This window comes from Metopolophium dirhodum, chromosome 9 (assembly GCF_019925205.1).
Source record: "Metopolophium dirhodum isolate CAU chromosome 9, ASM1992520v1, whole genome shotgun sequence".
Lineage (NCBI taxonomy): Eukaryota > Metazoa > Arthropoda > Insecta > Hemiptera > Aphididae > Metopolophium > Metopolophium dirhodum.
This window is the reverse complement of record NC_083568.1, coordinates 23,225,778-23,243,131: the sequence shown is the minus strand read 5'-3', so window position 1 is coordinate 23,243,131 and position 17,354 is coordinate 23,225,778. Positions and strand designations below refer to the sequence as shown.

General features: G+C 27.6%; 1 protein-coding gene across 1 annotated transcript; it reads left to right on the top strand.

Moving 5' to 3' along the window:
- The first annotated feature begins 2,153 nt into the window (after positions 1 to 2,153).
- LOC132952701 (transmembrane 9 superfamily member 3) lies at positions 2,154 to 6,792 on the top strand. The gene is made up of 11 exons (XM_061025088.1): positions 2,154 to 2,458; positions 2,795 to 2,990; positions 3,054 to 3,176; positions 3,466 to 3,704; positions 3,789 to 3,920; positions 3,977 to 4,143; positions 4,211 to 4,436; positions 4,497 to 4,705; positions 4,775 to 4,921; positions 4,984 to 5,067; positions 5,873 to 6,792. Exons 1-11 carry the CDS (start codon positions 2,357 to 2,359, stop codon positions 6,015 to 6,017), a joined length of 1,770 nt encoding a protein of 589 aa, XP_060881071.1. The 5' UTR covers positions 2,154 to 2,356; the 3' UTR covers positions 6,018 to 6,792.
- Positions 6,793 to 17,354: the final 10,562 nt, after the last annotated feature.

The following is a 17,354-nucleotide window of genomic DNA, read 5'->3' as shown; positions in this document are numbered from 1 at the left end:
TAGGCTCTCTCGTTTAAGGCAGTGTTATTCACAGACGACGACACCTCCGCGCCGCGCCGCACCACAATCCATAATATTCATAAACGGGAGGCACCCCATTTTAAATAATAAATAACATGTTGGCTCGACGCCTGTAGCGTATTTATACAACAAAAACCAGAAATTAAATAAAATGTATTTAGTTTCATGGACATTATAATAGTGGTTATATTATAGATTATAGAATATATTATGTCTGTGCTAAATTCGAAATCGCAGCTTTGCGTAGGTTGATTCGGAAATTGAAATAATACAACGATGGCGAGTAGAGACTGGAGAGATTACCAAAATAAATAATCGAAATATCGAATACAATATAATATTATTAATAATTACTAATTAGAAACAAAACTCTATCTGACAGCGCTATCTAGCGGCCGTTGTCGCGAGATCATTTAAAACTGTTTACTATTATCACGACTAATCAATAAAAATATCGAAAATCGGGCTTCTTACGATACTAGAATAATTCTCCTCTACAATTTTTGTAATACCTTTTTTTTCCAAGAATAACAATTTTAACCGACACAAAATAAGCGATACCTTAATTCCTTACCTATAAATGTCTATAATAATACCATGAACTAAGATAGTTAGTATCATGATAATACTGAGAATAATAAATATTATAATAAAATCAATAGTAATTAGTAATATACTAATATATTATTGCATTGTCGTCAACGATAAGCCATTTCTAGGAAAAAAGACATTTCGCTAAAAATAGTCGAAAACGACAAATATAGGAATCAATTATGTAAAGTTGTAAACCATAGCACTCAACATGTTTCATATTGTATAAATATTAAATTAGTATACTTGTATTAAAATTAAATTCAATGTTTCTCCTTTTTGGGAGAATTCATTGTAATATGATAATTTCTGACCAAGGTTTATATTTTATAGTAAATACTTCAATTTTCACCAATAAAATTGGATTTTACCATGTTTTTGGGACGTGCTGAACTTTATTTTCCTAACCGATTTTCGTAACGCTTTGTTTATTGCCATAGCCCATAGAAACGCTAATCAACTATAAAAATCAAACAATTAAATTTAATTCCTAACAAAATGTAGCATCTTAGATTCTTACTAGATATTCTCTAGATATTTAGAGAGATTTACTAGATACTAGACTTCTCCTACTTCTCTTAATTTGATTTCTCAATTTTCCTCGGTTAGGTTAGGCTAGAAGGTTTTATACTTAGTTACATTATGGTACATTGGTACTTATAATATTATATAGTTTTCTATTTTCAATAGAAACACAATTTTTACATATATTATATTAATGTTACGAATTAATTAATTTCGAGTAATTTATGATTATGATTAAATCAAAATTATTTTGCAAATTATTGATGATTTATTTTAAAAGCAACATAATTAGTATACTATTATACTATAGTCTAAACTGTATTATAATATAGGCGTTCAATAAATAAGTATTCCATTATCCATATATTATGGCATACCTATACTACTATAGTATTATTAATGTAGTTAATAGTTATACAGTATACTCAATTATATTGTTTAAAATGTGAAACATAATATACATAATAATTTATTATTCTAAATTCCAATAGGTATTTAGAAGTTTTGAATAAGAATTATTAGGAAAATATGCTCTAATTGTATACCTACATGGCTACATAAGCAATACCTACATAAACATTTACTTATATTATATTATGTATTAGCATTTGAAGTAAATTAGTCAATAGTATACTCTGCCCGCGGCAGTTGTCTAGCACTCAAGCAAGTAGGTAACAATAATAAATTATTAATTACTAATAATATTGGTACCCTATCGCTTATGCCCTATAGGTACTATATTACAATAGTATTAGTAAAAAGACAAGTAAGCTACTACTTAATTATAATTATATATAGTAGTTATTAGCATTATATTAGTACGCGCGAAGTAACGCGCGTCCATATTCAGAACTAACCGCAACCGCGGTAACTTCATACAATAATGACTCCTTGGGCTGATTTTTTTTTAAGCTAAGGTTAATTTTATGTTTCCAGAGTTGTATTATTGAACGACGAATCACAGTACATGTTGTTATCATCATGTTCAACGAAGACGTATCATCAATAACATTCAGTCGGTCGGGGAACGAGATAAAAAATATTAAATAATAAATAATCTGAACGTTAGCAAAAGTATTTGACGTTCCGAAACGGCAGTAGTTTTATTGTTTTTTATTGGCCGATGTAATAAGTTTAACAATATTAGTTTTTTTAATATATACAAAGTACGACATTATGAACTCATTCATTTAAGGTGTAACAAAGATGATCCACTGAGATGAACACCAAACGGTTTGCGATGGATTATCTCAAAGTTTTCGTCTCGTTTTTGGTCCTACACTTGACGTGTCTCGTTAATGGCGACGAACACAATCATTTGGTACGAATAATTGTATTATTTATGGATAGTCTCTCGTTACTTCTATAATTCAGTGTTTAGTTAATATTGTTATATATTGTGTGTATTGATGTGGTGGATGGATACACCTAGTGATTTGGTGATGTGGCTGACTATGAGTCAATTTTTATGAGTGTGCAATGAGATGTTTGAATTAATTGATGATGTTTATTTACATATTCTGGAATAATACCTCATTATCTGGAACTACAAAATCTAAAATAGAATTAACTCATCTTTAAAATAGGTCAATTAATAATTTATACCTAAGTAAAAAAGTTTTATTTAGGTAGTTAACTTTATAATATTATATTTCAGTATAAAAATAATGAGGAGGTGGTATTGTGGATGAACACTGTCGGTCCATATCATAATCGACAAGAAACATATACATACTTTAGTTTGCCATTTTGTGCGGGCCCTAAAGATTCAATTAGTCATTATCATGAAACACTTGGGGAAGCTTTACAGGGTGTTGAACTTATACACAGTGGACTGGAAATGCATTTTAAAGGTACTCATAGTTTTTAAATCCAATAGTTCCCAATTAATTTATTCATTTTTGTCATTTTAATAGAGGACATATCTAAAGTACCATTCTGTCAAGTAAACTTGGATGATAACAAATTAAAAGCATTTATATATGCCGTACGAAATCACTACTGGTATCAAATGTATATTGACGATCTTCCGATTTGGGGTAAATTATACTTATATACTTCGTTCTATGAGATAAGAAACTCGTTCCGCAATATAACTGATGGCATTTCACGACCTAGAGCACTATTTCTTTCACTCAAACATTCCGGGCAGCAATGTTGTATAGCACTTCAATTAAAAACTATGTTTGATTAAGGGAAATAGAGACTCAGGTCATTAAACGCCGTCAGTTATATCGTGAAACGAGTTCCTTCTCTTGTGGAACAGAGTACCTATATAAACTTTTACTGTTACTTTGATTTTATTAAATTTATGTAATTGGAACTTAGGGATTGTTGGAGAATTAGATGAAACTAATAACAAATATTATATATGGACACACAAAAAATTTGATATTGGCTTTAATGATCATCATATTGTTGATGTAAATTTGACATCAGAGACTAAAGTTGAACTTAAAGTAAATACTAATATTGAATTTACTTATGAAATGAATTGGAAATCATCTCCTATTATTTATAAAGATCGTTTCAATAAATATTTGGATCCTAAATTCTTCCAACACAGAGTAAGTCAATAATAATAACAATTATGTACAAATTATTTCTTGTAAATATAATCTATAATTAATTTGATGCATACTTTATTTCAGATACATTGGTTTAGTATTTTCAACAGTTTTATGATGGTTATATTTTTAGTTGGATTAGTATCTATGATTTTATTGCGAACCGTGCGAAAAGATTATGCTCGTTACAGTCAAGACGAAGAAGTTGATGCTATGGTATTTAATAATATATTATTAATTTAACTTACATATTTTAACATTTGAAATAATAGGACAAGGATTTGGGTGACGAATATGGATGGAAGCAAGTTCATGGCGATGTTTTCCGTCCGGCATCTTATCCTATGCTTTTCTCTGCCATTATTGGATGTGGTCACCATATCACTCTAGTCACTCTCGTAGTTATAACATTTACAATAATTGGAGATTTATATACAGAGTAAAAACATAATATTCTTTTATACATTTAATTTTTAATTTTTAAATTATTGATTTTTGTTGATTAGACGAGGTTCATTATTGGGTACATCAATATTTGTATATGCTGTAACTTCCCCTATTAATGGTTATTTTGGTGGAGCCTTATATGCTAAGATGGGTGGACGTATTTGGATCAGACAGATGTTGTTATCTGCATTTTTATTACCTTCACTTGTTTGTGGCATGGCATTCCTTATTAATTTTATTGCAATCTATTATCATGCATCTCGTGCCATTCCATTTGGTTCAATGGTAAGTAATGAATATTACATATTTTGAATTATTTTACTAATAAATAACAATGATTTTTAGGTCGCAGTAGCTTGTATATGCGTTTTTGTGATATTACCTCTTACATTGGTTGGAACTTTGCTGGGTCGAAATTTGTCTGGGCAGCCAGATTACCCTTGTAGAGTAAATGCTGTACCAAGACCTATACCAGAGAAAAAATGGTTTATGGAACCTTTAATAATCACAATGCTTGGTGGAATACTGCCCTTTGGATCAATATTTATTGAAATGTATGTTAAAATATATAATAATAGTATTCATATGATATTAAGCTACATTTTGGAATATCTAATTTTTAGGTATTTTATATTTACTTCATTTTGGGCATACAAAATATATTATGTTTATGGATTTATGCTGCTAGTTGTTTTGATACTTATGGTGGTAACTGTTTGTGTCACAATTGTATGTACTTACTTTCTACTTAATGCTGAAGATTATAGATGGTAAGTTTGTATTACAAATTATTATTTTGATCATAGTTACAAATTGTTTATTCTCATTGCAGGCAATGGACAAGTTTTGCAGCAGCAGCATCAACTGCATTTTACGTTTATCTGTATTCATTTTATTACTTTATGTTTAAAACAAAGTAAGTTATATCTTATTTATAAGCACATTATTACTTAAAACCTTATAATACATATTTAAGATAAGCCACAATGGTTTAAATTATACTATAAAGCCAACATAGAAAAAAGTTATAATCTGAAGGCTCATTTTTTATATAATGTATAGGTTAATTTTTTTAATAAAATCGCAACTTATTGCTATTAAAAGAACATTGATTTCAGTGGTCTTAAGACATAAAATGTCTCATTACACTACTCATTTTTAAAATTATATTTGATATATTAAAAATCTGCTCTTAGTTGTATTATTATCTACTTCAGATAACGTTGAACTAAATATATCAAAACTTAGGAGTTTGAGGTTAACTTTTGTATTGTTATTTTTAATTTTTTTTTTCATTTCTTATTATAAATACACTATTTGTACCAGTAGATACTATGAGCTATATAAAAAAGAATACATGAATAATTTGATTAAATAAGCCACCCATAGATGACACTTTTGAAAATATTCCAGATTTTTAAAATATAAAAATTAAGTTTCCAGTATTACATGGTGAATGTTGTTCATAATAATGTTTAAAATAAGTTATGGTATATTCATTTCAACCATGAACTAAGATTAGTATTTGTTAGTCTATGATTTGTACCATATTATCATAATCAGTAATATACAAAAAGTGGTTTTTAATACCTTCTGTGGTATGTAGAATAAGGACAACTAATTTCCTTACTGTGGTTTTATCTTAATATTAATTTAAAAATAAATATTATAGTTAAATGTGTGTTGTAAAACCCTCTTAACACCTGTATTTAATATTTCAGAATGTATGGACTTTTTCAAACTGCATTCTATTTTGGTTACATGGCATTATTCAGCATTGCTTTAGGAATCATGTGTGGTACTGTGGGTTACATTGGTGCTCATGCTTTTGTGCGCAAAATTTACACTACTGTCAAGATTGATTGATCATCAACCTAATATTCACCATCTGTTTAATCACAACTGTAACAATGTTTTTACATTATGTAAGTTTAAAAATTGTAGAGTACTCATATTATATTTTTATTTTAATATTTGAATTGTATTATTTTTTCTTTTATAAAATTGTTATTCTGTATGGAATAAAATTAGTATACATGGTGTATATAGTATGTGTATTGTAATTTTCAGCATAATATAAACATAGTCGATCCTTATCCATTTGTTAACAAATAATCAAACATTAATATATAATTGTATGTTATGTATACATAATTTATGTATACATAATTTTGTATTTCTCTATTGAATATCTGTAAATACATATACATTTAATAGATAAACACTTATCAGTTATTTTTTTTAAATGTGAATATTATTTTGTACATTCAATTTTTTATGACTGTACTATGACCTATACGTTAACTATAAACTTACAACTGGTTAATAAATTAAACTTAGTTATTTAAACATAACATAAAAAATTATAAAATTATTTATTTAGAATTTCTATTTATTGTGCTCAATTAAGAGGACAATACCTACCTGTAATTTGTAGTGTGAAAACATTGTTTATGTGAATGAATATGAAATATTGTAGTTGTAGTAGTCGTAATAAAATGACAAAATGTTCATGGATAAATAGAGGAGATTATTATCTATGCTAATTATGGCTTGATTTTGTTTGATCAAATAATTATTTTCTGTACATTTATAAAGTTAAGGTTTTCTTTTGTATTTTTCAATAAATTATTATAAATTAGTTGATTGATTTATTGAAAATTTAAAAAGACTCAACACAGATAAAGTTCTCCTCTATAAATAGTATAAACTGACTATTTTATGATTTTACAATAATTCTAAGACATAACGTTTTTAAATTGTCGTTAAAAAAAACATTTAGAACTACATGAGCACCATACATAGAACAGCGCATTTTATTTATCATTTACATAGTTTTGTTTTCCTGGATAGCGTACTATAGTCTTTAGAACAGACTATGTACCACAGCATCTTCTTTTTAGTCTAGATTAAATCTCGGTTATCATTATACTATTAATTATTATAAACTAGCAATTAATGTTATGCTGCTTGCCACTTTGTATAGAAAAATGTTATCTCAATACTACGACAAAACCTAGGTTCATTCCCTTGATTTCTATTTAAATATTAATATACTTGTTTAGTGCAATCTCACTAACGCCTCTAAGTGCCTCCATTTTGATTAGAAATGTTAAATGTTAATATTCTGACTGAGTTTAGTTATAAGCAAATGTGATGATCTGCACGCCGCACACGATGAAGTATTTACAGTTGGATTTTCAATTATAATATATTTTATTGTTTTTACCCATTTGGTTTATCGATGCGAGTGTGTGACTGTCAAAGATGGGCAAGTTAACAAATTTTTTTAACTAGTTAAAGTTAAGTTATCCTAAAATAAAAAATAACTAAGCTAAGTTATAGTTAGTTTTAAAAAGTTACTGAATTTGAGTTACTAAGTTAAGTTAAAAATTTTAATGAAAATAATAACTAAGTTAAGTTACTTTGTTTTTTAAATACCTTTAACTTACCTACTCATAAACGTTTTTTTTATCTCATCGTAGGAAAATAACTAGTTTTGGTACAAAGTAAAACAAATAAATAACAAATGCACAGACTATATTATTTTATATATTATACAGCTGTTTTAGATTATTGTTATAGCTATACCTTACATACAGATTAAAATTATATATTTGCAGTATAATTTAAATATTAGTTTTTATTTATTAAAAACATTTAAATAGTAGTTGAATCTTGAAATATGATTTTTTTCCATTTGTTTCCATTAAAATACAATAGAAATATAGAATAGAATATAGTATAACATAGTACTTATTTAATCATATTTTACTCGAAAAATATAAATTAATCTACTGCTGCTAGTTCCGCTATAAAGCAAACTTGTGAAATTAATAATTATTTTCAGTTTTAAATGTTGTCTAATCTAAATGTTTCTTTTTTGAATTTGAAGGAAAATGTTTAAAGCATTGATATAAAAAAGAAAATTTTTACAGTTCACATTAAAATATAAAATATTAAAATGTTACTTCAAAAATATTTTTACAGTCCTAATCTCATCAGTTTATTAAAATTAGCAATCAAACTATAAGAACTAATAGAAGTGTTCAAAATGACAAAATTACTTAATTAATCCTGGCGGTTCTCAGAAATATCAATGCAAATAATATTATACAGTTCATAAATCATAATAAGAACATTTTTGTAAATAACTTTAATCTTAACAATATAACTAAGTTAAGTTACAATTTTTTATAAAAAGAAATAACTTAGTTACTAACTATTTTATTTTCTACATTCTATTTTTTTTTTAACTAGTTAAGTTAAAACACTTAAAAGTTAACAAAAAATTGTAACTATTAACTTAACTTTTAACTTTTTAACTAGTTACTGCCCAGCTTTGGTGACTGTGTAGTTTAATGATATGTATCAATGAAGTGTCAAGTCAATATTGATGGCGAGAAAGATCTTCCAGAATGTTAGATAATACCTAATTATGTATACGACATGTATATTTTGACATATAGCTGCAATGTCAAGCAACCAGAAAAATCCTGAGTTCAAAGGAAAGTGCATGGTTTTTTTGGATGCCCTCGGACATCAAACATTCCAAGTACATAATTCGTTTGAATCGCGGACATCCCCCCCTGATATATTTTTGATACGGACATTTTTCACCCATTTTTTTTTCAAAGTTTACTATTTAATAATATAATATTTTTATCTATTATGAAATTAATTTATGCCTATTGTCTAATATTTTCCAATATTTTAATAAATATAATAAATTATAGATGTATATTTTTGATCAACTGAACTACTTGATCCTTGAATCTAATTAACAAGCAATTATTAAATAGTTAAATATACAAACTGGCACAGTGCGTGCTTGGTAAGTTTGGTATTTACAATTTACTATTTAGTTTATGTATTATTGTTAGTTTATAATCGATATAATGATGTTAAAAATGTCAAAAATTGAAACATTATTCCCTATCGGTTACGCAATTGAATCCCTATAATAATAAATTTTAAGGTAATTTATTTAATTTTGTTAATGGTACCAATGACTAGCATTAATTCATCACTAAATTATGGCGGATTTTGGTACTGATGTTGAACCAGCTACCCAAAGTTAGCGGAGAAAGGTAAGCCACTTTGTAACTTTTTACTAATTTCGAAAACACTTCTGTAGAATAGCACTAATTGAGCACTAAATAATGGTATCATAGCGGAAATTAGTGCTCGAATTTTTCCGTTAACTTCACGTATCTGTGATTTTCTCGTTGAAAAGGCATTTCTTTTATAGTTTTTTCGGACCTTATCCTCATCTTTGATAGTGCTCATAATATCTAATAAATAAATAACGTTTAGGTGAATTATTTTAAGAAATTGTATTTCCAAGCGCTCGCGTCTCATCTTTCTACTAATATCGTACACGATACAATGTGATATTATAAATTGATTATATATTTTATAACATATTGAACAGTAATACCAGTTGACAATAATTTATGAATCGTGAGGATGCTGCATCGCGCGGTCGTCGAGTGATCTCGAATATCATACCAGCACTGCTCGGAACTGTTCCGACGTGTCGGGTAGGTATCGATACCTGCGAGACGTATCAAAATTTATATACAATATAGTATTACATGATCTATAAACATCACGATTTTGGAGTTTTTGAATCATAAAACATTAAATAGGTAGGTGAAAAATAACATTGATACTCAATAAATAATAATAAATTAAATGTCTTTAAAAATAAAATTGATAACATATTACCATTACAGGGTTTAAAATATAAATATAAATATTATTATTTATTAACTACGATATTATATTTATCACATAATGCAAACGTAAAACTTTGTGTACTCTGTTTTCTCAGTCAGTTTTCTGTAAAAACAGTATAAACTTATAAACATCGACATTTATGATTCATAAAAAATTGAATAGATAATAATTGTGTTTGCCGCCTTCGAATACAATAATTTAATAAAAATAAAAACCTTATACGGTAGCGCCAACTGACGATGAAAATGCGCGATGGCTCTTGCCAATGTTTGCGTTGAAGATTTTAAAACAACGACGATGACAGATGCCGCTTTCGTTATCATCTGAAACCGCTGGCAGAATTTGTATGAAAGCGAATGAAAAAAAATACAGCTAACGCTTAAGAATGAGTAAAAATAATATATCTTGGATCATAAAATATATACAAATAAGCACGTCATATTATATTATAAGGAAAACTAAAAATTATTAATAATAAGGAAAAATAAAAATAATCTAAAATTCATTTTTGTAAGATTTGCGATGTGTAATATTATTGGTTTATAAATAAATATAATTCACATATAACAAATAAATGGTATTGAGCCGTTAGAGTGAATTTATACTAAACAAACTGTGTATTAAACAAGTATATCAATGGAAGAGGGGTACACCCAAAGACCAAAATCCCCCTGCAGGCTACGTTACTGTTTTGGTTAAGGATATAAGTTATGTTATGTGGCATTCTCGCATCCATATAGGTACTAATTATCATTATTTTATATTATAATAAATTACAAAGCAGTATATAAATATAAATATAATATATTACTAGCTGTTACGGCCCGGTCTTATTTAATAAGGATATTGAAAACCGATTAACACGCACTGTATCACTTTCAAGTTTAAGACTAGCCCAAATACTAGACAACGACCAAGCAAATATATGAGCTCGAACCTTTTTAATGGTGTTTGAGAATTTTTAAATGCCAACATAAATTCCTAACAGTTATAGACCAACGATGTTGTATATGCGAACCAGTGTATCAACGATTCACTTTTAAAAATATTTTCCCAATAGCTTTTTATTGTTATCTATACTTTTTACACGAGTTTGTGAACTTTAGTCATAACTATCCCTAATCTTACACGTAGTCCTACTACTTATACATTATAGTCATCTCATATTTCCACGAGAGCATTCCATTTGACTTCCAATCGGAAAGATTGAAAGGAAAATTATAGAGAATACATTTAACCAGCCGTTATATAAACATTCGTAGATAAAAGTTTTTTTTTAATTTACTATAATATCCATGACCTAACCTATGGGGTATGAAATATGGACTGTAGACTGTAGTACATAATATAGAATAAAGATAAATAGCTTATTTTTTTACAGTGTATATATAATATATATATATATATATCTCAAATTTCGGAGAACTCGTGTTATATATTATACATACATATTATATACCCAATAATATAATTCCTTACTTTTCTGTCAAGTTAATCATTAAATATACACCTACATTAATTTAGAGTAACTACATCTACGCAGTGTAGGTATTGTATAATACCTAGAATGTTAAAGCATAATATAACTTATATACGTTGTCAAAATGTACATATACCTTGGCATAAGCCGCCCTAAGTACATCTATGATCTGATTATAGGTTAGGTGCAGTGCGGTGAAATTCCAGCGAAACGAGTTTTGTACGTATTATATTATCGATATTATAATAATATGTATAGTATTTGTAATGGATATGGTATTATATTTATTATTTACGAACCATATAGATGCCCCCCCCCCTTTGGATTTTTTTATTGATGATGTTTTAATCATGGTTTGTAGCATATACAAGTAATAAAATAATATAGTATTTAAATAGCCCCCCCCCCCTCGATTATACTAGAGCTACGCTACTTTATCCAGTCTGACGAAAAGCGTTTGCCATTGCATGTGAACTTAGAGCGGTGCATCAAGGCAATACACCCATCATGTGGCGTTTCTTTTTCACAAGTTTCTTGTAGTGACGCAAAGTTATTCATTCGCTTCTACGGCCGTTATACTGGTGTTTTTTTTAGAATTTATTTTACACATTATAACGTACTTGTATAATATAAAGTAGGTGGATACATTTGTAATATCTAAGTTAAACTTTGATAAAATAGTCGTACAATGCGTTGTATATTATGCATACGTCATGACGTTTATAGAATTATAAGTTTAAACAAACATGGAATATTATTGTTGAAGAGTGATGACTAACGTATCGTTTATTGTATTTATGTATTATTATAACGCGTACCCCGTACACATATAGGTTTGTGAAATCCAAGTTAAAAGTTCGTGAAATAATATGAGTATGATTATAGAAAATATTACTATTGGAATCTTGTAGACAGAATATTTACGTTTATAAAGAGACAATGCTGCAGTAATCGCAGTAATGTTGATCGTAACTATTAATTGTACCTATACAAAATATTAGATAATTAAATAGGGAGAACAAGTTTGCAAAGGAAATTAAACTGTTATTTACTAAATTTCAATAAACAATAGCAATCAATACACAACTTTAAAAGTAAATAGCTAGTTAAGAAAATAATGCTGCAATGTTCAATGATTCTTATATTATACCTACCTTTTTTATTAATTTAAAAAAACTGTAACCCGGCGCGTTGGATCGGCAATATAGCTACATCATTACATCTTATTTTTTTTGTACCACACTACCACAGTATTACAATACCTATATTTATTAAGGAATAATAATATTATGTTTTGATAATAAATTTTAGTAACTTAAGTTTCAAAATTGTTTAAGTAATATTATATTATTTAGGTAGATTATTTACAAAATCAAGATATTATAAATTAATCTTGGCTATAATATTTGGAACAAGTGCTGAAGCTTGTTTTGGTGTACAAAATATTTTGTTTCTACGATTATATACCGATTACCAATTATTATAATAAGGTAACCATTTACCTTAATATATTATAGAGCAATATAATATATTTAATTTTAATTGTATTAATTATATCTTAAATATAGAGGTTGATGTTATTACGTGTTTAAAAAAATTAAATCAACAATTAATATTGTTTAATTACAAATCTATTATAACGTCTGGAAAAAATGTATATTTATTTTCCTAATACCTACATTTTAACATAACTAATAAACATTTTACTGCCCTTCTTTACGTTTAGAGGCTTAAAAGTTGGAATTTTTTAAAATTATTTATAACACTTGAAAACCGTGTATAGTATAATTAATTATGCATAGATGAGCAGAAAATACTTTACAAGATATGTTTCTATCTTATAAAAATTAAAATTCTAAACTTTTGTTTTTTGTATAACTGTTGACTGCTGTGTGTATTTGAACTCGTCTGATGGTTTTTAGAATCCAAACATTATAATATAGGTAATTCTATCAAGTGAAAAACCCTTTGTGCAATTTGTTCTAAAGTTTGTTGGCGATCTATAAACAGCTCGTTAGATATTGTCACTTACAATAGAGCAGACAATATTTATTTGGTGCGTTTGCATAGGTTTAAAAACATTATTTTAATGATTACGTTTTTTCGGATGTGGTAATCTCTAAATTATCATATTATTATTTCACTCCAATAATCAAAAGTCGTAAGAAATAAAAATGTAAAACAAAAGGTTACTTTCAGATAAAAAATGGATTTCTTAGTGTCTGAACTCTGAACTGGACGTGCAGGGTGATATGCCGTCATATATTGTATATTACTTAACGAATATGCCTATTACCTATGTAATATGTTTTATATTTGTAAAAGTCACTATTCATTCATTTAGCATGAAAAACCATGTATTTATATTTTAAAGTAAAATCGATTTTATGGATACAAGTACAACGTATGAGTGAAATCGGAATACATATTGTTGTTAAAATATATTTAAGAAAAAGAATATCTATTTATACCTACTTAATAATAAATAATATTATATATGCACTAAATGTATTTTTAGAAGACGTTAACCGGACAAATGAAACCTTGTGACGTTCAACAGAATGCATTACTCGTTTACTTTAAGACTTAGGGCCAGTTGTACCATCTCCGATTAAAGTTAACCGGAATTTAATTGACTGAATTTGTCCGGCTAAATCTCTGTTATCAGCTGATTAAGCGTAATCGATGTTTAACCGTAGACGGTACAACTGGCCCTTAGAGTCTAACTGATAATAATACCAAAATATCTTGGAATCGTTGTAAAACCACCAACAATTCACAGTTATAGGAGAAAACTAGTAAAAATACATCGATTTTCTTCAACAGCATCTTTTTGTTAGGAATGTGAATCTAGTTGTTAATTTGAGGGGAGGGGGTCAAAATAAAAAAATTCTCAATAGTTTTCAAAAGCGTCAAAACAAAAAATTAAGGAAAAACTAAGATTTCTACAATTATTGCCCCGGACAGAATATAAAATGGAAAGCAACAAATTGACACGCTTAAGCATAGTTAATGTTTTCCTCTATTTTTCCATGAAAATTTAGCCATTTTATAACTATCACAGATTATGTAGTATTCATTCATTTTAACAGTTTAACACTACAATTTACGGGTGGTAGTATCTTCTTAAACAGTAATAATAACAGCAATATAAATACCATTACAAGTAAATAGGTGAATAATAATATAACGTATACATTATTATTGAAGTTTAAAACACTTTATTATTATTATGTACTTTATCCTATTTACTTATTGTGTTTGAATTACATATTGTAAGTTTTTCCAATAACAAAAAAAGAAGTTTAAAACTCTAAAGATAAAACATATATTTTTTACATGACATTTTAAATATTTATTTAGGCTGTCTAAATATTACGGCGTTCTTAAATCCTAAATTTATAAACATAATACAGTCATAAATTCGCAGTACCTTTAAGAAGTTTATTACCAGAGATAGGTGATGTAAACAAACAATTTTTAGTATAAAATAAACAATATTATAATCATTACCAATCAGTATTCGACTAAACCAAAAAAAAAAATGAAACATTCTTGTGATTATTATAAGATTTATTTTAACCACAGCCGTATTGAGGGAACTGGGTTTTCCGGTTAACGCCATCCTAAGCTAATTTTCTTATCTTTATATGTACGCCTTCATATACAACGCTTATGTTTTTTAACACAGAAGTATGCTGGTTAGTGGGTATGTGCACGTTATAGTGTTTAAAAAAACCGAAAGATCAATATTTAACTTAAATCAATAATTTAATATGATAGCAAATACTACATGGAAATATTCTCATAATAGTAAATATAAATAAAATAAGGTACCTAAGCGTCTTCCTCATAAGTTCCTATAAAATACGATAAACTACACTTATTTTGTTCCTTCTCATTTTTTCATAAGAAACATCCAATTTTCGTTGATATATTTTCACGTTTACAGAGTTACATACACCGTAGTTTTATTCTTATTTTCCTACAAATCCTATTATTAATTTTCAGTTTTGACTTTTTGAGTGACGAGTCATAATTTATTTTGCAACGGTTGCTTACAGCCAAATTGATATTTCTAAGAATTTTATATCCCTACCTACATGTTATTGTTCGTTTGTTATTAAAGTATTTTTTGATTGATTGTTGTTTCAAAGTTTTTTAAATCATAATATTCTGTGCGCAAAATGGTGAATATTCAAAGTTGGAAACAATAAGAAATTTCGCGTTAAAAATAATAAGAGCCTATACCTAAGAAGTGTATCAGATATTTTATTTTACACAAAATTAATAAAAATCACACGATAGGTGCAAGAATATTGATATACCGATCATTATTATTATAGTTGACAATGTTTTCTAGTCCACATGTTCAGGTGCTAATTTCTAGCGTTATAAGCTGAAAACCTTAGGGGAAATTTATTATTATAAAATCTGGCAAGTCTATACTCTATATTATTATGATGGTTGGTACTACTTTATTGAACATATGTATAGGCGCTCATTTGATCAGTGCCTTCACAACTTCAATGCCTGATTAATATGCTGAACAAAATTTTGAACATATTGCGTTTTATTGGAACCGCCAACTAACATAACTTGTACCACGATAATGTTCCGAACACATTTCGTGAAATCTTTTCAAGTATGACATATTTTGATTTGCATGATATTTTATTATAGTTACACGTCAGTGTTTGGAAACATTTCTTCGCCCTGGCACCGTCACTATAGTATATATATACATATACTTAGTGTAAGATCAGGTGTCCCGTCATTTCATCGTAAATAATTTACTTCACGACCGGCATAAATGATTGATCGCAAGATAGTTCATGTCTTTATGGAAATAAACATGACGTATCGCAACTTATAACAGTATTGTGGCTATTTCAATGTTAACAGGTACGAAATGTATAATTAATGATAATAATAATAATAATACAAAATTAAGCCTAAATTGTATACAAAATAATAATAATAAGACAATTAAGCCTACCGACTTAACTCGCCTCAGGTCATACGCTGATACGTTTTATTATTATTGTTTTGTATGTGTCGGTGGTAACACAACATTTTGTATTCACTGTGTTTATTGAAGCTCCTAGATATATTATAATATGTCATAATTCTAATATTCAACACGTCTAGTGCGGGTGATTTATATATTACAGCTTTTAAATTTTTGGTTCCACTGATAATACCATTGAGTTGTTATAGTCATATTATATACCATGTTTATGCCTTTATTTAATGATTTGTTATTATCATATTATATACCATGTTTATTTAAATTGTACTGATTATAATAATATATTATATATTATATACTGTACCTACCATATATTTTGTTATCACTGAATAAACATTGAATTCAAAGCTTAAAGAGGAATCTTGTACAAAGATTTCAAATCTTAGATATACTTATATATAAAAACATTTTTATGAATTTCTAACTAGAATTAATTTGCAAATTTTCGCGATTTTGATGACTGTTGTCAACATTTTAACTTCAGAAAAATTGTTGATTTACGTTCAACTTTTTTTTTAATTTCCTCTAGCAGCAACTTATGAAGAACCTTGAATGTGTGAAACGCTCTTTCATTCAACACCCACTGAGGGGACCCTTCTAATTTTTTTCCAAATCAATCTTTGTAAATACCTAGTGCTTTTTACTGAATTTTAAAATTTGACAAATAGATACTTGTTCTGCTGTCCTATATGATAATATAGGTATCATAAGAGCATTATTCGATTATAAGTTAAATAATGTACAGCAAAAAAAGGGGGTTCTCGTTTATAAAACAAAAGTTTGTATCGCCACATGACACTTCTTAAGTACCTAGTACAAAAAAATTCAAGAATTTGAAAAAATTGTCTTTGAGTAGATATATGTATTTGAAAATTCCAAAAATTTAAAACATTTATTATCAAAGGGAAACATGAGGTGAGTATGTTTGGTAAATCATCCTGCGGTATAT

Excerpts from the sequence above, each read along its gene's own strand:
- LOC132952701 (XM_061025088.1), top strand. The coding sequence starts at position 2,357 with ATGAACACCAAACGGTTTGCGATGGATTATCTCAAAGTTTTCGTCTCG. Across the intron at positions 2,459-2,794 it reads GCGACGAACACAATCATTTG|TATAAAAATAATGAGGAGGT; the intron begins GTACGAATAATT and ends ATTATATTTCAG. Across the intron at positions 5,068-5,872 it reads TACTTTATGTTTAAAACAAA|AATGTATGGACTTTTTCAAA; the intron begins GTAAGTTATATC and ends TTAATATTTCAG.